At 40.0% G+C, this 21,324-nt stretch overlaps 1 protein-coding gene across 5 annotated transcripts in view; it reads right to left on the reverse strand.

Moving 5' to 3' along the window:
• The window catches only part of TSPAN12 (tetraspanin 12), a 71,583-nt gene extending 63,720 nt beyond the window's left edge, over positions 1 to 7,863 (reverse strand). The window contains exons 1-3 of one of the 5 annotated variants that reach the window (XM_055392187.2): positions 7,732 to 7,863; positions 7,349 to 7,517; positions 6,233 to 6,368 (exon numbers count right to left, since the gene is read on the reverse strand). In XM_055392187.2, the coding sequence (XP_055248162.1) occupies positions 6,233 to 6,298 (66 nt within the window). In that variant the 5' untranslated portion in view covers positions 6,299 to 6,368; positions 7,349 to 7,517; positions 7,732 to 7,863. Of the gene's footprint in view, positions 1 to 6,232; positions 6,369 to 6,573; positions 7,200 to 7,348; positions 7,518 to 7,731 lie in introns of those variants that run through there. The other 4 variants (XM_019031781.4, XM_019031783.3, XM_019031784.4 and 1 more) reach the window with 4 other exon arrangements.
• Between the last annotated feature and the right edge of the window lie 13,461 nt (positions 7,864 to 21,324).

The raw sequence follows: 21,324 nt of genomic DNA on the forward strand, positions 1-21,324 counted from the left end.
AGTAAACTCCACTTCCCCAACGTCCCAGCTCAGGATTATTCCCTGAGTGGAGTCAATGAGGGAGGAGCCTATTGCTCAGTATGCAGCAGAATGTGCTATGAAGAATCTTCCATGTACTTCTCAAAAAACATTCCTTAAGAAGCATGCAGCGGCTCAAGTCTTTGCTCAGCTGAGCCACAATGTATATATAAAAAGGTCGATCAGCTTTGCTCTGAGACTAAAAGATTTTTTTTTTTTTTTTTGAAATAGAGTCTCACTTTGTTGCCCAGACCGGAGTGCAGTGACACGATCTTGGCTCACTGCAATCTCCCCCTCCCAGGTTCAAGCAGTTCTCCTGCCTCAGTCCCCCTAGTAGCTAGGATTACAGATGCATGCCACCACACCCAGCTTATTTTTGTATTTTTAGCAGAGACAGGGTTTCGCCATTTTGGTCAGGCTGGTCTCGAACTCCTGACCTCAGGTGATCCACCTGCCTGGGCCTCCCAAAGTGCTGGGATTACAGGCATGAGCCACCGCGTCCGGCTGACTAAAGGAATTTTTTATGGTGAAAATTTATTTTAAAAGACCACAAATATTTGTTGGAGGGCTTTCCACTATTCCTTAGGAAGAGTTCAAAAATACCTGAATACCATTCATAGCATAAAGTTGGGGACACCAATTTAAAATGTAGTATTTTAATATGATTCATAAATGTCCTTCCTGTGAATTCAAACTTCCACTTGCCAAGGATCTAACTCTTCAGATTCTGTGTGGATCAAACACCTAAGGTTCACTACGGATGGCCAGAGAAAAAGAAAGAGAGCATTGAGCCTCCTGTCATTTCATCTGCCACGCATATATCTCAAAAGCATAAACTAAATTTCCTGTCTACTTTTTTAGACTTTCTTTTATAAGTTACTTTTCATATTTAATCAGGGTAGTTCTTCTGTATTGCTATTATCTTTAGTAACGGTAAGTAAAAAACAATGGTTCTTATATAATGGTGAGATATGGGAGTTTATATTATATATTTAGAAAATTAGAAACAAACACATATTTGATGAATTTTAAATGTTCACCAATGTCAGAAATTTTCAAGGAGAACCATATCTATCTATATTTGCAATAATAGAAAATTACCATCTAAGAAATACAAATGACCAAAAAGCTACAGAAACTGTCTTTAAAATGGTAGAAAGCTCTCATTTCTTTAAATAATATGCCATTTAAATTTTACTAGTAATAAAAGCGTATAAATGTGAAGGAAAGGTAACCCAAGTCCTTACTCCACCATGGAGAGAAGGTGAATCATGGTCTCAAAAGAACCCTCAGGCAGTTCACCTACCCACACCATCTCCTATGTGCTCCTTCCCATCACAGACCCACAATACTCGTGACAAACCTAGAAGGCCCAATACTTTTGTGCCGACCCCAGTACAACAGTACTAGAATCTGGCTTATTCATGATGTGGAAAAGACACTCGACAGATGGCAAATCAAGGTGACTGGATCCATACAATAAAGAGAATGCAGAGCATGTGTGATCTTGAATGTGCTATGGATTGTTTCTTCTAAGACACATTTATAGCTTACACTTAAAAACACATCTATGCCTTACATTTTTTAAAAAGTACTCAAGATATACTTTTTAACTTAAAAAAAAAAACTCTCAGTTTGATTTTTGACTCTCAGAACAGGAAAACAAAATTGAATGGGTTCCCAATGTTTTTGTGATTAAGATTTATTTTTTTTTCCCTAAAATCCTAGTGGGGTAGAAAAGGTAAGAAGGTACCAATATAGTAAAAATAGATTTAAAAAAACTAAGACTACTTAAAACGCCAGTGGAGAGTAAAAGCCTATAGCTTTTCACCTCATGGGTAATGGGGACAAGGCTGTCAATCTTGCAGACCCAGAGGGAGGAACAATCTCCCTCTCCATAGTCAGAATGTGAAGTCTGGTTTAAGAAGTGGGGTTCATATGCCACACTAGTTTGTTCTACTTGTAATTCCCATGAGAACTAAAAGCTAGTATTAAAGCCTTGCTCCTCAGGGTGTGACGCTCAGACCAGCAGCATTGGCATCATAGAGGAGCTTGTTAGAAATGCACTCTCAGATAGAACTCACAACATACTAAATCCAAATCTGCATTTTAACAAGATCTCCAGGTGTGCATGCACTCTGAGGTTTTAGAAGCACTGTTCTAGAGAACTTGGAATGAGCAGGTGGACAGCTAATCCCTTCCTTCTGAGGATGTTTACTTGACTTCTCTCATGCAAATAAATCCACCACTGTTTCCAGCAATTTAACTTCTACACTTGGATAAAAAACAAAACTGGACTTTCAATTCCTGTTCTGCTACTTACTAGCAAGTTATTGAACTACTGAGTACCAGTTTCTTTACCTAAAAAAAAGAGACAGAGAGAGAGAGACTAAGAAAGAAAACTATTTTATGGGTCTATTATGAGAACTAGATGAGAGTAATGTTAACAATGGCCAGGAATGTCTCCAGCACAGGCTGAAAACAACTTCTGACTTGGTAATGATAGGATCTGCAAACATTGCCTTAACACTGAAGAAGTAAAATCAGTTTCCCTAAAATTAGCCTATTACACATTTCATACTATTCTAACAAAAATCCCAACAGTTTTTTTTTTTTTTTTTTTTTTTTTTAATTTGAGACAGAGTCTCACTCTGTCACCAGCCTGTAGTGCAGTGGGGCAATCTCGGCTAACTGCAACCTCTGCCTCCCAGGTTCAAGTGATTCTCCTACCTCAGCCTCCTGAGCTGCTGGAATTACAGGTGCATGCCACGACACCCAGCTAATTTTTGTATTTTTAGTAGAGACAGGGTTTCACCATGTTGGCCAGGATGGTCTCAATCTCTTGACCTCGTTAACCGCCTGCCTTGGCCTCCCAAAGGGCTTGGATTACAGGTGTGAGCCACTGCACCCAGCCCCAACAGATATTTTTAATTGGATAAAATAATCTTAAAGAACATTTTTTAAAACAAACCTTAACCAAGTCAAGAAATGCAGATAGATATATATATATATATACACACACATATTTATATTTAGACATATATTTATATTTATTTTTATACATAATATATTCATATTTATACATATAAAATCCTGTAGAAAATTATATTACAGGCCGGGCACAGTGGCTCACACCTGTAATGCCAGCACTTTGGGAGGCCGAGGTGGGTGGATCATGAGGTCAGGAGTTCGAGACTAGCCTGGCCAATATGATGAAACCCCATCTCTACTAAAAAATACAACAATTAGCTGGGCATGGTGGTGAACACCTGTAGTCCCAGCTACTCAGGAGGCTGAGGCAGGAGAATCGCCTGAACCCGGGAGGTGGAGGTTGCAGTGAGCTGAGATTGTGCCACTGGACTGCAGCCTGGTGACAGAGTGAGACTCCGTCCCAAAAAAAAAAAAAAAAAGAAAAGAAAAGAAAGTTATATTACACAGAATATAGAAAAGTTTGTTTAACTATTGTATAGAAACAGATAACATAAATGAAATTAACACTTAAAATATAGGGCAAACCTAAATGATAAATATGAAATAGTTAATGAATATGAAATGAAATGACGTATATGAAAAATATACATAAAATGATGCTCCTGCTCACTGGTAGTAGGGTAGGTACAAAATAAAGTAACAATGAGATAATACTTTAAATGTTTCAGATTGGCAAAGATTTAGAAGTGCCATATTACCAACAAGATGGCAACAAATATTTTTGTACATATAATGGGGTAATTACTGCTTTTATTTCTAGGGAACAGATTCCCAGAGCAAGATTGCTGGGTCAAAGGAATTGCAGTAGTGGTAGCAATAGTAGCAGTATTAATCATAACAATAACAATTACTATGATTAGTGCCATAATGATAGTAGCAATCCACCTCCTGGTAATCTGCTAGAACATCATCATTATTGTAGTAGTTATAGTAATAACTGCAATACTGCTATTGCAGAGATAGCACTTATTATGTGCCACTGTTCTCAGTGCTGTATATATGTTAACTCTAATCCTCCTCACAACAACTCTAAAAGACAGGGAACTATGATTCCTATTTTACAGGCTAGGAAACAGACACTAAATGTGCCTGGCAAACACAGTAAGAAGCGTTAGCTATTTTGTATGTTAGTTAGATAGGTTGGCTACTTTTGTTTTTGTTGTTGTTATCACATACTTTTTTACATAGCAATTCCACTCCTATGACTCTAACCCAAATGAGAAACTAATTTAACAGCAAAAAAATCAGGAATTTACATGTATAGTATTGTGTATCTGTTGTGGACAGGTATGAGTAAATCTATCTTTGTATGAAACAAAATACAGAAAAATGTATACAAGATGCTTAACCCGGATTATTTTGTTGAAGCGTAGGTGATATTGGGAGAAGAGGAGGGCTGGAGAAAGAGGTAAGCAATCTAAATAAGTCAATAAATCAGAACACACTCACACACACACACCACACACAAACACAGAAAGTTAGAAGGTTTAAGTACAGGGTAACAACAAAGAAATAATGTTTACATTCTCTGGGGACACAAAGAGCCCTGGAAGAGTTTCAGGAATAGGTGCTTTTATGCAAATTTCATTTCCAAGAGGAGTGATACTTTTGTTGAATGATTTGGTTCTTTTTTCCCGCACAATGTAAAGTATTAACAAGTTTTTCAAAGCTTTATTCTTTATCAAACAACAACAACAACAATCTTAGTAATTCTAAGGTTCAAAACTCAGTAAGGGTCAAGTGAAAGACACTGTCTAGGGGCAAGAAAGCTGAATTCTGTTCCTGGCACTGCCACCATTGGACTATTTGATCTTTGGCAAGTCACTTAATCTGCACTTAATTTCCTCACTCACAAAGGAAGGAAGTTCAACCAGGCCATCTTTAAAGCTCCTTTTAGAAGTGGAATGTGATGATTCTATAATTAAAAAGCACAATGTAGAAAAGCGAAAAACTAGTAAACAGGAGCGATAATTATCATACATTTTAAAGAAATGGAGTTTAAACTCTTCATAACTTTTAATGATCCAGGTAATTTAATGATTCACTTAAAAATCAAACTTTTAAGAAGTATAAACTACAATAAGATCAACTTGTGATTTTACATTTCCAAATGGTGAATTTAACTACCCAATGCTTTAATTTTGAGAAATTAATGCTTTAATGTTGAGAAAAGGAATGCTGCCATTTTAGATATTTTCAGATTACTCACTGAAGTAAGACTTAATTTATCCTTTAAAATGGGGCCATCTATAAGGTGCAGTTCAACCTAAATGTCATCTTCTAGAGACCACATGTAATAGCCCTATGAAAAAAAGGCTGGGCAATGCCAGCCAGTCAGCACGCCAGCCAGTCAGCCACATAAATAAATTGCACAATAAAATTTGTAACAGAAAATTTTGAATAAAATTATTAATAGAACACAAAAAAATGGAAAGAACAATTTGCTTAAGAATGGCAGCCTCCTGAAGCAACATTTACTGTTTAAATTGTTACATTTTCCTAAGTTTTATAAGTAATAATACGATTATTAATCATACTTTATTAAGATTTAAAGCATAAAAAGTCATTAACTCATAGGGCATAAAGATTTCCATGAGCTTGTTACATTTTATGTATTTTATTTCCTTAAATGGTTATGGGATTTTCCAAAAGCATACACACAATTCCTTAAACTTTGCCAACTTAGAATTAGTTACATAAAAATCACCCTTCAGACCGTATGGAATCCCCTAGACAAATCTACTCAGCCTTTCTATGATAGGTTATCTGGGTGTGAAATCCACCCCCCCCGCCCCCACCCACAAAAAATATATTAAGACTTGGCCCAACTAGATTTTACAGGCGACAGAGATGTAAAGAAACAATTTATGGCTTGCACAATTATCTAAAATTCCCGCAAACAAGCGGTTCCCTAAGTAGTATGTCATAATTTTCTTATCTATGAGTAGAAGCACGTGCATTTATTTATATCCCTAGATTAACTTCAAGTCTAATTTTACTGCCAGTAGTATCCAGGGGTGGATTTCTTTGTTCTAATTACAAATGGAACTTGAGCTAGATCAAAGGCATTTTAAGAAGGTCAAATTTTACTTCTCTGAAAAATAAAGGGTGTTATCCCATGTAATTAATTAATGCTTAGCCATGCCCTTTGGCGCATTATCCGGTGGCTGCAGAAAACCAGAGCCAGCCGTCCCCACCTGTTGGTGCAGTGAAACTTACTTACCCAAAAGAGCAGATTGAGGGCGTAGAGCAGGCAGCGCAGACACTTCACGGAATCTTCTCTGGCCATTGTGAGCCCCGTAAGGGAGAAGCCCCATCCTTTCACCACATCCTACTCCCAAGGGCAAAACGGCAGCGATCTGCGGGGGGCGGGGGAGAGAGAACACGGGACATCTCACCATCACGCTTCCCACAGCCTGCCCGTCCCTCCTCCACCCGCCCTCAGCAGGGTCCAGAGGGTCCCGAAGCCCAGTGCATTCGAGACATCGCCTCATCAAAAATCATTTGTTAAAATCATAATGGTAACTAAACTCCCAAAAATTCCAAACGGGCTTCAGATAACACCTGCTGGGAAAAGAAAAGAGCAACTATCCGGATGAATGAAGTCGCACAGTAAAGTCGCGTTCTCAGGGGACACGCGGCGGAGCCCTGTGCATTCTGATGAGACGCTCTTGAAAACCTCCCTCACTCCACGCCCCTCCTCGAGGACAGCTGTGCTCGGCACTGTCCTGAAGGTGAGAAACCACACTGCCCCCTACCCCGGACACGTCAGAGGCGCCACCGGCAAGCCCGAGAGAATGAGCGCCCTTCTAGTTAGGACAGTTCCTGGGCACTCCAACTCCGCACCCCTCTACCCTGCCCCGCAGGTCGGGTGTGAATGCAAGGGACTGGGGCGGCGGGGCGGGGGCGGGGGCGGGGGGGCAGCGCGGAGTTGAGATTCCGCCCGGCTACTAGGGTTTCTCTGGGAGAACGTGAGAAATGATGTTTTCGGCCCCAGAATGATGGATTAGCCTGGGACAGTGGGCGGGGGGCGGGGGGCGCCGGGGAATTAGGGCCGATGCAGCTGTGCAGACGCCGGGTTAGTCATTCAAACCCCGCTTCCCCCGCCCCGGCCGCTCCCGCGACCCCTCGCTCAAAGCCGCCCGCGGAGCACAAAGTGAGCGCGGCCACCGACCCAGCCATCGCGTCCGCGCGCCCCCGGCAGGGCGCGAGGGGAAGCGCCGGCGGCAGGGAGCCCCAGGGCCAGCCCTTAAGTAGTTTAGCACACAGCGCGGAGGGCAGCCGCCGGCGGGCTGGCGGGACAGCGGGCAGGAAAGGCGACAGACGCGCGGCCACTTACCGTCGGCGCCGGGCCCGGTGCCCCACGCCCGCCTGGGGACAGTCGGGGACGCACGGCGGGGGCTCATCGGGGCAGGGAACTTCTTCGCGGAGAGCCGGAGGGCTGCATTGGCTTCAGCTGGAGACGCTTCTTTCTCTTCCTCTCCCCCCGCCGCCGCCGTCGCCGCCTCCTGGGAAAAAGAAAAAAAAAAAAAAAGTCCTGGGCAGCAGTTGCTGGAAAGTCTCTGCTAAGCCACCTCCCAGCGCCGCTGTCCCTCCCAAGTCCTCTCCGAGTCCGGACGAGGCAGCGGCGGCAGCCAGGGCCAGCTGCACAAACTCTCAGCGCATGCTCGAGCCGCTGGCTGCCGGGGTTGGGTCCTAGTGGGTGTTTCTTGTCCCTCTCACCCAGCGAGAGTCCCCAAAGGGACGCTTCACCTCTGCAGGATAGGGTCCAGAAGATAATGCCTAGGAACTTGGGAGAAGTCCGTGCAGTAAATCCCTTTGAAATGGTGGTGTCGAAGGAATGGAGGCTGGGTTATAAGTGTAGAGAAACAGGCTTTTATTATATGATAATATTTGTGTTTGAGAAGGGGGGTGAAGGGGTGGCCCAACCCAATTCCTGCAATGAGAAACTAGTTTTCACAACCTTTATGGAGCCACCTCCTGTGATTTGTTATTAACATGGTGCCCTATGATCCTTCTTATTGCTTTGTTGCCCTCCTGGATTTTTTTTTTTTTTAAGTTCTTTCCCACTTTCATAGTGCACTAATAGCATTTACGGAAACATCAGAGTAATCATGTCCAGTCTGACATGCAGAAGAGGAGGAAAGAACATTTTTAACTCTTAGAAGTAACTCAAGCTTTCCAAAATTTCTCACGATAAGATTGTTTTGAGTTAACTGGGTGATTTATTTTGAAATGTGTACATAGTAGTGGATCTTTGGAAAATCTAATGTTTTTAAACTAGAAATTCATGAAGTATTACACAGCAGGAGACCATCCTTCCAAAAGAATCTTCCCTTTTAGAAGACAGAAGTTTCACACTAAATAAAATGCCACTGGATCATATCCTCCACATAAAATGTGGATGTGTTATGCTATGCCTCACAGTACTGCTCATTTCTAGGATTACTTTTGTGGGCACTGCATGGCAAATAAAACTTCACCAACAAATATGAATTACCTGGAATACGAGCAACATCTTTGACCTAATAACTGGAGTCCTTGGATTTCCTTGCAGAAAAAAAAAAAAAAAAAAATGGAATCCTATGTCCATGACTGCCTGTCTAGAGTCAGTTGCTGCATGACTGGAGTGACAATAAGACATGCAGTCTCATATGGAAAGAAGCAAAGTCAAGACCAAAAGACAACATGGTTGTCCTGGGTTAGGCTAGGAAAATTATTGGTAAGTAAGTCACTAAGCAGTATGTAAGACAGCAACCCAAAAGAGTATAAAGAAGTATAGCCATGCACAAAAAAACACCAAGAAAAATGTCCAGTTATCCAGCAGATGACTCCAACTCTGATAATGAAGCAGCTTCTAGAATATTGGGGAAGAGCAAAGAAACCCACTTTTATCCTCTGCCAGTTTCTTCTCAAATTAGGGTGCATGCCTATTTTAAGCAAAGGACTGCTGAAACAACCAGCCATCCAAATGTTGTTGGTGCCACACATTCCCCAGAGAGGTATAAACATCCCCGCATTGAAAGCAGTCCATGACTGCTATTAAAACTGAGAAAAAGAGTGCCAACAATTCCCATGTGTCAAAGCAGAGATCCTCTTCTACTCCTAGAAGGTAGTTAAGTGCCCTTTCCTTAATTCATAAACCTTTAAGGGTCAACTGCCTTAAAGTAATAAAATACTAGAGGAAGTTACTTTAGAAGTATGCATGTCCTCTTCTTCCTGGTAAACAAGAAATACAGATCCAAGAGAAAGTAGTTGCTCAACGTCACATCTGTAGTCCAACCTAGATTCCAAAGTAAAATCCAGAATAATGGCTCTTAGTACGCTAGTTTAATGGTTCTCGAAATTGTTGTACACGAGAATCACTTGGAGAGCTTTGAAACAACCCTAATTCTCTGGCATGCCCGATACCACTTAAATCGGAGTCTCTGCAGGTGAGGCCTAGACACACAGGTTTTTCCAAGTTCCCAAGGTAATTCTAGTTTGCAGCAAAATTTGAAAACCACTGCAACGAGGGCTTTACAGCTGCCTAAAAACTAGCAAAAGGGTCTCTTTAGATTTCGTTGGATCAAATCCCTCTCCTGTGAGTCGATAAATTGGGATTATTATCCCCATTTTACAAGTTAAGAAGAATACAGAGCTGTAGTTACTGCTCTAATATTCCTGATAAATGGTCATCAGAGACAGTGAATCAACATTTCTGTAGAGGAGACCTCACCACATTTGAGACATTGCAGTAATGGGCAGTTTTTATTGCTTAAACTTGAACATACCACCTTTTAACTTCTACCCTTCAACCTTAGTTCCGCCCGTGGAGTCCATGGCATGAGCAAGCCTTCCTCCCATATGACAGCCCTTCAACTACTTGAAGGCAGCTGTTCTTCCCTCCCTCTCCAATTCTTCTCTTCCCCAGAATTGTGGAAGCACAGTAAGACTTGACATCGCAGCTGTCATTCTGAGGGTTCTATATTTTTCTCTGTGAGATCTGTTTTTTTGTGTGTGTGAACAAAAGGAGGATAGAAATATCATAATATGCACATAAAAATTTGAATATGTAATAACATATTAGGAAAATTGTATGGTCTGTTTACTACCCATTAGTCAGGAACCCAATTCTGTGGCCAGGTGTGCTCCAATAAGTATCATTTCAGTGGTGGTACCTACTGTGCCTCATGCTGAAGATACTAAGACAAGTTCTTACCCTCCAAGAAAAGGCAAAACTATCCTTTCTTATTATATAATAATAATAATAACAATAATAATGACATCAAAAAGTAATAAAATAAGCATTTACAAGGAATCACATACATGTCAGTCCCAGTGTCAGGAGTAAAACTCAGCTATATGTAAGAGAATACAAGTTCCTCACTCTATACGGCAGCTTGTTTGTTCATATCTTACTCTATTCATTCTGCTCAAGTTGTGGAGAGAAAAAGGATAACACAGGAGTTTGGATGTATGAGTTGCTATTCCTTCTTAGTACAAGACCCTCACAAGTACTCCTAAGCCAGTACTTTACAATTAATATAGGACACCTAATGTGTTTTGAACAAATTATATGTGTCTGACGTAATAGGTGCTTCTCACAATTTATCTTATTAATTCCTCATAACCATATGTTGAGATACTTGAAATCAATTCAGATAGCTGATTTTTGCCAGACCCACACAGGTAGTAAATAAAGAAGCTGAGATTCTAAGATCTGTCTGATTCTTTCCACTGTTAATCTGCATTACAATAAAATTTCAATCTGGTTGGACAAGACTTAAGAGGAAAATTTTCGAGCTTTTTAAAGTTAGTTTTCGAGAATATGAAGCTGAATTTCAAATATGTGTACTTAAACTATGACTGGTAAATCTACTTTCACCTCACTTCTAAAAGAGTATACAGACCTAATAAGACCTGAGAAAATCCTTTCATTACTGAATTAAGTAGACTGCTTTCTACTGTAAGCTTAGGGTTGCCAGATAAAATACAAGACACCTCATTAGATTTAAATTTCAGATAAACAACAATTTTTTATTTTTTGGTATAGGCATGTCCCAAATGTTGCATGGGACAAATATTGCATTGGACATACATATACTAAAAAATTATTCAATGTCTACCTGAAATTCAAATTTAATTGCAAACCCTACGTTTGTATTAGTTGAATCTGGCCTCCCTATGCAAACTAGCAAATGCACTCAAAGAGCCACAAAAACAAATATGTTTCACATAACAATGAGTCCAGGAATAGCGATTCATCTGCCCAGTAGTGATATCAAGGAATCAGTTCTTTTTCCTCCTTACTCTCCTGGCACACACAATGAGTAATCATACTATACTCAGCTACCTCCTCTTATGGTCACAAGATGGCTGTGCAAATTCAGGCATCATTTTCAGTTACCATTACTTCCAAAGGAAGAAGGTATTTCCTGCTATGAGTTTCTCTTAGGATCAAGCAAACCTCTCCCAGGAGTTCTGCAGCAGATTATCCCTTTGATTGATTGGCTAGAACCTGGTCACATACTCATATATCTACCAATTATTCACAAGAACTATGGTTCTACCATAACTGGTTTGTTTTGTTTTGTTTTGTTTGAGACAGAGTCTCACTCTGTCACCCAGGCTTGAGTGTAGTGGCTCCATCTCTGCTCACTTAACCTCTGCCTCCCGAGTTCAAGTTGGTCTCCAACTCCTGGCCCAACCTCCCAAAGAGCTGGGGTTTCAGACATGAGCCACCAAGTCTGGCCAAAAGATCTCTTATATTCTATAAATTTTGCTTTCTGAAGAGGAAGCATGCTAATGAAGTTATAAATTTTTGAGAGCCAAAATTATGGTAGAACTCTTGGTATCTCCTAGCACAGTTCTGAGTTTGTAGTAACAATTCAATAAATATTTATTAAATCTGTGGGTGAAGTGAGTCCAAATTTCTAAACTTTGCATGAAGGTCAGGTTTCAATAAAGTTTAAGAGAAAAGTTTTCTAGGATTTCATAGGAGGGTACTGATTTGGGCACTTCTTTAAAGAATTACCTGGTGTCTAAATGCAAATGATGATGCTCTTAGCCTCTCGAGAAGCTGGGACTACAGGTATGCACCACCACGTCGTGCTAATTTTGTCTTTGTAGAGACGGAGTTTCACCATGTTGCCCAGGCTGGTCTCAAACTCCTGTCCTAAGGTGATCCACCCACCTCAGCCTCCCAATGTGCTGGGATTACAGGTGTGAGCCACCATGACTGGCCAGGTTTTAAACCAATCAAGATGTATTACCTGTGCCTGGGACAGCCCTTCTCTAAAGCACAGGGCCAAAGAGAGGAGGGCAGATAACTGAACACAGTCAGATTTTTATTTGAACTGAGGGATAGAGAAAGGAAGGCATAGTACCATCCTCTCTCCTGTTCACTGCTAGGACAACCCAGCTCTCAGCCAACCATTTTGGGGCACTACTTAGCAAAGTTTCTTAGTTATTGAAAGAACCACTGAAGCAGGAACCTCATGGCAATAGCAAAGGACCCTGAGAAAACTCGTATCACATCATTTCCATTCCATGCCATAAGCTTACTTTCAGCATTGTCATTTGCATTTACACACCAGGTAATTCTTTAAAGAAGTGCCCAAATCAGTACCCTCCTGTGAAATCCTAGAAAACTTTTCTCTTAAACTTTATTGAAACCTGACCTTCATGCAAAGTTTAGAAATTTGGACTCACTTCACCCACAGATTTAATAAATATTTATTGAATTGTTACTACAAACTCAGAAATGTGCTAGGAGATACCAAGAGTTCTACCATAATTTTGGCTCTCAAAAATTTATAACTTCATTAGCATGCTTCCTCTTCAGAAAGCAAAATTTATAGAATATAAGAGATCTTTTGGCCAGACTTGGTGGCTCATGTCTGAAACCCCAGCTCTTTGGGAGGCTGGGCCAGGAGTTGGAGACCAGCCTGGAAAACATAGCAAATCCCCTGTCTCTACAAAACATAAAAACAATTATCCAGATGCTGTGTGCTCACCTGAGTCCCAGCTACTCAAGAGTCTGAGGAGCTCTTCAGCCCAGCAAGTCGAGGCTGCAGTGAGTCATTGCATTGCTGCACTCCAGCCTTAGCAACAGAGCAAGACCCTCTCTCTCTCTCTCTCTCTCTCTCTCAAACAGCAACAACAACAACAATAACAAAGAACTCTTTCTCTTAATTTTCAGTTATTTGAAACAAAATGTAAGGAAAAGGAAGGAATACACGTCTATTTACAAACAGCTGCCAATTTCTACTTTTCTCAGAAAGATCCCTCAGGAATTATACTGTTATTCCACTACATCAGCTTTTTGTCACACCCACAATACAACTGGGGAAAGATAATCAAATAGTTACCAAGAATATTAGATATTTGTCTTCGCCTGATGCTCTTTTCATTTTCTTGGTGTGTTTTAAAACTTCCAGCTTACTCCAATGCTGTACTAAATAAAACACTTGTTTTTGACACTAGATAAAATCTTTTGTTTTTTAAATTATTTCCAGCTGGCTAATCCTAACTCACAAGTGTCCGCATCCTACCATGTGTAAAACAACCATTTTATTATTATTTGTGTGTATGTATACTAGCAATAACCATGTATGAAAAACTGGAGATGTTGTAAATTCTCATTTCAAATTTCATGGTTTGAATGTAGAAATGATTGACTGATGAAAAAGAAAAAAAGTTCGTGTCCTTGGTTTCTTCTAGAAGAATGCATTTCTTCTCAATGCATTTGTTTTCGCTGCAAAGAATTATTATTTCTAGGAATTGCCATTATGTTCTATTATCTTTGTATGGTCAGTTTTCTTTTGTAGAAAGCAATGTTAACTGATTGATTACTACTCACAGCAATAAAGGAAGATATATCATGTCAGCAACATAAGACACCCATAAATAACTCATACAGTTAGTTTATTGACTACACATATTTCTATAATTTTCATCTATTTCTTGGCTTTATCAGCAATATTATTCCCTATAACTGACTAGAGAAAATACTTGGGATATAGTATGTTTGATTTAAGAAACTTACATATTTTTCCAAAATGACTGCTAGAAATTAAATTATACATTTTGTTGTGAGTTTTATATTGGTGGTGTTTTATGAGTCACTGGTTCATAGAGAAGAATCTTACCAATTCTGCCGAAATGGAGATGAGCTGGTTCTCACTTTGGCTTAAAAAATGGCAGCAGCCAGCTTGGGCTGCAAGGCTGACCATATGTTGACTTAATTAACTAGGTCTCAACAGCTCTTCCTCAGGTGAGACATAAAAACTGAGAATATAGCTATCAAAATCATGTTACTCAATCGGCTCTCTTTCTTGATCTTTTCTTCCTTTTATTGTCACTAGCTTGCACATATGCAAATGACATCATAAATCATTTCCCCTTTTTCCTTTTCTCCACAACTTTCCTTCTATTCAGACCAGTGTTCCCAACTATCCCATGAATTTATCACATTTGCTAGACATCCAAGTTTTTACAAACGTTCCTTATTCAGTTATGGGAACAGGCACGGATGGCCAGAACCTAAAAACTAGACCAATCAATTAGGGTGTGACTGGAATTTGAGTGAAGACCCATCAAAAGGCAATGTAAATTCAGGCAGTCAAGCAGAACCAAGTATGAAGGGAATGTGATGGCAAGCACTAGGTGGAAATTATGGCAGGAAGACAGATGGCAATGTCACAGAATCCCAGCAAATGGTAAGAAAACTCAGTGGCACAGGAATCGGGCAGCAAAAAACATGAAAAGTGTCACGCAAGTAAGGAAAGACCCCAGTCCATGTCAAGATGAATTAGCCAGTCTCTGCCAACACTCGGTGAAGTTGATCCAGGGAGATGAACTTAGGTCCCTAGAAAAGCAAGATTCAAAAGCAAAAAACACCATCCCAGAGAAACTTCTCTAGACCCTACTTTTAAAAGTGGTAATGTTAAGATTTTAAAAGTTAGAGGTTTCCAGATTAAGGAAGATCTTAAAGGCTGTCCTGAGGAGTTTGCAGTTTATTCAGAGGCAGTGACAATCCTGAAACATGTTGATATGAGCAGAAAAATGACATAAACAAACAACAGCAGGAGTTTGAAGTCAGACCCGGATATAAATGCTGGCTTTACCAAATGTTAGTAATCGGATTATGAGCAAATGATCTCATCTCCACAAGCCTCAGTTTCCTTATCTGTATACCTACCACCAAAAGTGGTCATGAGTAATATGTAATTATGAGCCTAAATTTAGCTAGGGTCACACTGCCCTTTAAGGTTTAAATAGAATAGGCCAGCCTCTTTCCCACAAGGAGTGGGTGAAAATGTTTTCCCCTTGCAATCCCTCTGGGGATTCTAGAGATGGGGAAAGAAGGAGGAAACGCTTTTTCTCCAGTTCTGAATCCATTTATGGATCATCTTTCCAACTCATACATGCTGTTCTTTTCTCTAAAGGGTGAACAGTCAAGAAAAGATTTCTTCCCCGTCCACAAGCCTATGTTCATAGCTGCCTTTGAGCGAAGTCACAAAGAATCTGAAAGTATTGCTGTAGCAGCACTGTATACAACTCAAAACCAAATATCAGAAATTCTCTAGTCCTACTTATTTCTTCCTTGTAGTCTTTCCCTGCAGTTCCCACGTTGATTGGCTGCCTCTTCTCTGATCTCACTGTTTACACCCCAATTCTAAATTCCTGGTAACTTCTCAGGCAGACAACATAGCTATCTTTTTTGTTTTACTGTCTTCTTTCAGTCTAGGCCTCAGAGATCTCATCTTTCACATACTTCTCTCCCTGCAAGAAATTCTGGTGCTTTTTACTTAAAACAACAACAAAAGAAAGAAAGAAAGAAAAAAGCCACTGTTACAGTGCTTACTATATGCCAGAAAGTATTCTAAGAGCTATACATATATTAATAATTTAATCCTCGAAAAAGCCCATATTATATATGAGAAAAACAAAACAGATCATGCAGTTAGTAAAGGTCAAGCCAAAATTCAGTGCGGGGTGTTGTGGCTCCAGAGTCTTGTGATAGCTGATAGCACCAAACAAGTGCCTAGAAATAAATGGTTGTGCAATTATTAGGAAGATTATTCTGATAACCATATGTAGGGTAAACTTGAGACAGGGATAACAGTAGTGAGACAATTATTTGGCAGTATTTAACAAAGAAGATTCTGTGGAGCACTAAACTTTTGAGCATTCTATAGGCAAATGCATTTAGGAAATGCTAACTATTATATTTGCCCCCTACAACTTTTGCAAACTCTAGCGTAGTAGAGATTCTGAGAACTCCTATAAGAAAGGAATTTCCTTCACTTCGTATAACCCAGCACTTCCTAAATACATTCGATCAAGTAATCTCTGTGTATCTCTGTGTGTGTTTGTGCCTGTGTGTGAGAAAGAGACAGAAAAAAAGACAGAGAGAGTTCTTATTAATAGTGAATAGACCTAATACTCAATTGCACATATTTTGAGAAATATCAGTTTCTACAAAGAAATACAGAGCTATTTCAAAGGACCTAGCAGCTAAATAGATGTGAGGCACAAAGATATAGAAATACAGGGGAAATATAAGTGATATACAGTTTGAATGTATGTTTCTGTTAAGTCTCATGTTGAACCGTAATCCCCAGTGTTGGAGGTAGGCTCTGGTAGGAGGTGTTTGGATCATGGGGACGGATCCCTCAAGAATGGCTTGGGCCATCCCCTTGGTGATAAGGGAGCTCTTGCTCTGAGTTCACACAAGATCTGATCATTTTAAAGTATGTGGTGCCACCCCACCTCCTTGCTCCTGCTTTCACCGTGTGAGATGCCTACTACTCCTTCGGCTTCTGTCATGATTGTAAGCTTCCTGAGGCCTCTCCAGAAACAGATGCTGGTGTTTTGCTTCCTGTATAGCCTGCAGAACTGAGAGCAAATTAAACCTATTTTCTTACAAATTATGCAGTCTCAGATATTTATTTATAGCAAGGCAAGAACGGCTTAATACAATAAGGAACTTAAATTTGACCACAAGCATTAAAGTACCTCCTGATGTCTACCGTGCCCTACCCCAAGGTCCAGTTCATTCACTTGGAGGATCCAATGATCACTATCAAAGCCTGTATAATATACATCTATTTTAAGCCACTGTCCTCACTTCCACACTCCATTACAAACTTGAAGAAAACAGACACTCCACAACACCGAAGCACTTTTGCAACCAGTTCTTCATGCTTGAATATTTTTCAAATCCTTGTTTCCCTGCCTCTATCATTGTTATTTGCTTCTTTTTCACCTTCATTTGATCTTTGGATTTGACACTAGGCCATTTCCTTAACAACAAGCTTTATTCCTGTCTTTAGTCACAGTATTTATTGACTCCCCCAAGCCATCATAAGTGACCATCTTTCCTAGTCTGGGCCAGCCCCAGAACTGAACCTCCAAGCCCAGCAGTTCCCAGCACTAGTAGTGGTGTCCTTCCAGACTCACCCTAGAAGCTCATGTGACACAGTCATAGAGCAAAACTGCATACTCAGGAAATTATACTATATTTTTAAGAGTATAATAGGTTATAGAAAGAGATTTAACTGAGAGAGAAATATACATAGCAAACATTACATCTACTTTGGCAAGGCTAAAGATCTCATAAGAAGCTCATAAGAAGCCTTGTCATCACTGGGCTTAAAAGTAGTTTCACAAATGTCAGAAGGTGTAAAGACAAGATTTGGGAGGGCAGGAGAATTCCTGAGACTGTCTGTGCTTAAATTGCTGCATTTCCCCAACATATTTCTTCTTTAAAAAGCAACCTCCTTTGATACATATCCAGTGGCTTAGATACCTGCCACAAACTAGAAGTAATTAAAAAACAAAACAAATCATACTTTTTTTTTTTCTTCTCAGTTCCATATTCTCTTACGTCATGCCAATGACATCTTATCACCTTTCTCTTCCTCTTTCAGATTCATCCAGTCCCTGAGTGTGGTACAGTGTGAATACTGGGTCCTAGTCACCCTTGCCCAGTCACCTTTGCCCCACTCACCCTTGCCCAGTGCATGAGATTGACCAAGGGATTCATGCTAAGAGAGGCAAGCCAAGAGGACCTCAGGCTATTGCCTCCCTGACTCATCTCAGCTCCTAGAGTATGAGTATCATTAAGAGAAGTTTACCACTGTCCTCATCCCCATCTCCAGAGCTCTGTCTCAGAGATTTTGCCTGGGGGTAGAAGTAAGACATAAAACAGATAGCTTCTAATCTCTTTCCAGAGGAACTGCTTTTATTTGCAACAAAGCATGGACAAGTATAGGAAAACAGCCAGTTGCATGGAAAGAGTGACACCATCTTGAATTAAACAACCATGATGACAGATATTTGACTCCTGTATACCAACATATTCTACAGCAAAACGTTTAAACGATGTTTGTAGCATAGATAGCCCCTCATAGAGATGCTTTCTAATTTCCCCAGTGGTCACAAGTTTCAGCAAGAAAGTCTGAAGTGTGACCCCTGCACATGCCTTTTCCCTAAAAGCTTGCTATATACAGGATACTTTCTAGGCAGGGCGTGGTGGCTCACTCCTGTAATCCCAGCACTTGGGGAGGCCGAGGCCGGAGGATCATTTTGAGGTTGGGAGTTTGAGAACAGCCTGGTCAACATGGTGAAACCCCGTCTCTACTAAAAATACAAAAATTATCCAGGTGTGATGGCGGGTGCCTGTAATCCCAGCTACTCAGGAGGCTGAGGCAGGAGAATCACTTGAACCCAGGAGGTGGAGGTTGCAGTGAGCCGAGATCATGCCACTGTACTCCAGCTTGGGTGACAGAGTGAAACTCCATGTCAAAAAAGAAAAAAAAGAAAAAAAAAAAGAAAACAGCTTTGTAGAGGGCTGGACACAGGATCAATCTTCTTGAAGCTGCTTGAGACATTTATTTGGTTCATAAGTCCCTATTAAATATTTCTTGCTGAGAAACTGGATTTCAGCCTTTCTTCAGCTTTCCAACTTCCTTGGCCTTTCTGGGTAGGTTTGCATATACCTGCTTACCAGGTAACAGGAAGTTAGAGCCTAAGGCTGCTCTCAAAAACAGTGATGGTTGTGATAAAAGGCACTCCTAAATCTAATGAAGGTACAGCCTAAACCATATGGTCTAGGCTGTATCTTCATTAGATCCATGAATGAAGACAGAATCGGGGTTTTAGACAGCTGGGCAGAGTCATTCTGCAGTCAGAACAAATATCAAACACTGACCTCAGAAACTATTCCTTTGAAGAAGCTACATTTTGATTGGATTAATTTGTAGAGGAATATATGTCAGAGGCATTGTTGAAAATGATACAAAAATCAGCAGGAAACTTTCATTTATTTTTTATTTATTCACAGGCACAATCATAGTGCACTTCATAGGCCTTGAAATCCTGGCCTCCTTAGTAGCTGAAACTACAGGTGCATGCCACAGCACCAAGTTAGTTAGCAGAGTTTAACAGCTGACTGTAGTCAGGAAAAGAATAGAAGAGCCTCCTATTAGGACCATTGTCATCCCAGGGTGACTGTGAAAAAAAACTATGCTGTGCTTCCCTACAGAGCAACCTCAGAGGCTTCACAGTATAGGAGAAAATAGATTTCATAAAAATAATATGGCCAGTTACTAAAAAAAAAATAAACAAATAATAATTAGTCCCAAAGGGGAAAAGAGGACCAATATCTAGAGTTGCTAAAATATGTTATCTAAAATGTGCAGTTTCCAATAAAAAGTTTCGAGGCCTGACAAAAAATAAGAAAGTATGACTCATAAAAGACCTAAAACAGACAACAGAAACTGCCTGTGACAGTGACCTGCTGTTAGATCGAACAGAAAAACATTTCAAAGTAGCCCTCATCAATATATTCACAGGTCAAAAGAAAGCATGAGTAAAGAAGTCAAGGAATGTGTGATGGCAATGTCATATCAAATAGAAAATCTCTATACAGAGATTTAAACATTGCAAAACAGAACAAAATTCTGGAATAAAAAAGTACAAGAAGTTAAATTGAAAAATTCACTGGACAGACTCAACAGCATATTTGAATTGGCAAAAGAATTAGCAAACTTGAAGGTAGATCAGTTGAGATTATATAGCTGAAGGAAAGAGGGGAGAAAAGAATGAAGAAAAACTAACAGCACCTCAGAAAAATATTGGAACACCATTAAGTGCACTATCATACACATAACGAAAGTGCCAGGAGGACAGGAGAGAGAGAAAGAAGATGAAAAAATATTAGAAATCATGATGACTGCAAACTTCTCATATTTATTAGAAAATAATAAAATACATGTCCAGAATGTTCTAGTGCATTTGCAGAAAGCACATAGGATAAGTGCAAAGATACTCACAAACAGACACAGCATAGAAAAATCCTAAAAGTCTAAACATGAAGGAAATCTTGAAAGCCAAAAGAGGAAAATGGCATGTTCTTTACAAGGAAACCCCAATAGGCTTAACAACTGACTTCTCCAAAGAAACAAGAGAGGCCAGAAGACAGTGGGATAATATATTCAAAGGGCTCAAAGTAAAAAATAGTGAACCAAAAATTATATATCCAGTAATGCCATCTTTCAAAAATGAAGGCAAAGTAGAGTTTCCCAGACAAACAAAAAATTGAAAGAATTTGTTGCTAGCAGACCCTCCTTATAAGAAATACAAAAGGAATTCTTCAGGCTGAAGATGATAACAGAAAGTAATTCAAATTCACACACAGAGCACCAATAAACGTAATATTGCGTGATTATAAATGACAATTTCAGTACGTATTTTTCTCTTTTCTTCTCTCAGTTGATTTAAAAGCAACTGCATAAAATTATATCTATATACTAAGAGAGAGCAAGAGAGAAAATTGTTAGGCTTATAACGTATAAAAACATAATACATGTAAAATATATTTGCCAATAACAGTACAAAAGAAGTGAATGGGAGCAAAGTTGTAATGGTCTAAGAAATGACTACAGAGCATAAAGTAATAACTAGAAAGAAAAAGAGAGAGAAAGAAAAGAAGGAAGAGGGAAGGAAGGGAGGGAGGGAGGGAAAGGGAAATAGAAGAGATGGGAAGGGAAGGGAAGAAACAAAGGAAAAACATTGCCCATGCCTGCTTCATCTAAGTTAATAATGCCAGCCCTTATCTTTCTTAGCAGACACTTGCTAAGTTCCTGATGCCCCCCTTCTGCATGCTGAACCCCTGAAACAATCCTGATGCTGTGGACAGTATAACGGGAAGGACAAGCCCACTTGCTGCCAGGCCTTCCTAGAATCTCTTTGTCTCCCAGTTATGGCTTGCCCTGTTTGCCCTACACTATCGGCCAAACACTAATTATGGGTTCCTGCCTCTAT

The sequence above is a fragment of the Gorilla gorilla genome, chromosome 6, assembly GCF_029281585.2.
Source record: "Gorilla gorilla gorilla isolate KB3781 chromosome 6, NHGRI_mGorGor1-v2.1_pri, whole genome shotgun sequence".
NCBI lineage: Eukaryota > Metazoa > Chordata > Mammalia > Primates > Hominidae > Gorilla > Gorilla gorilla.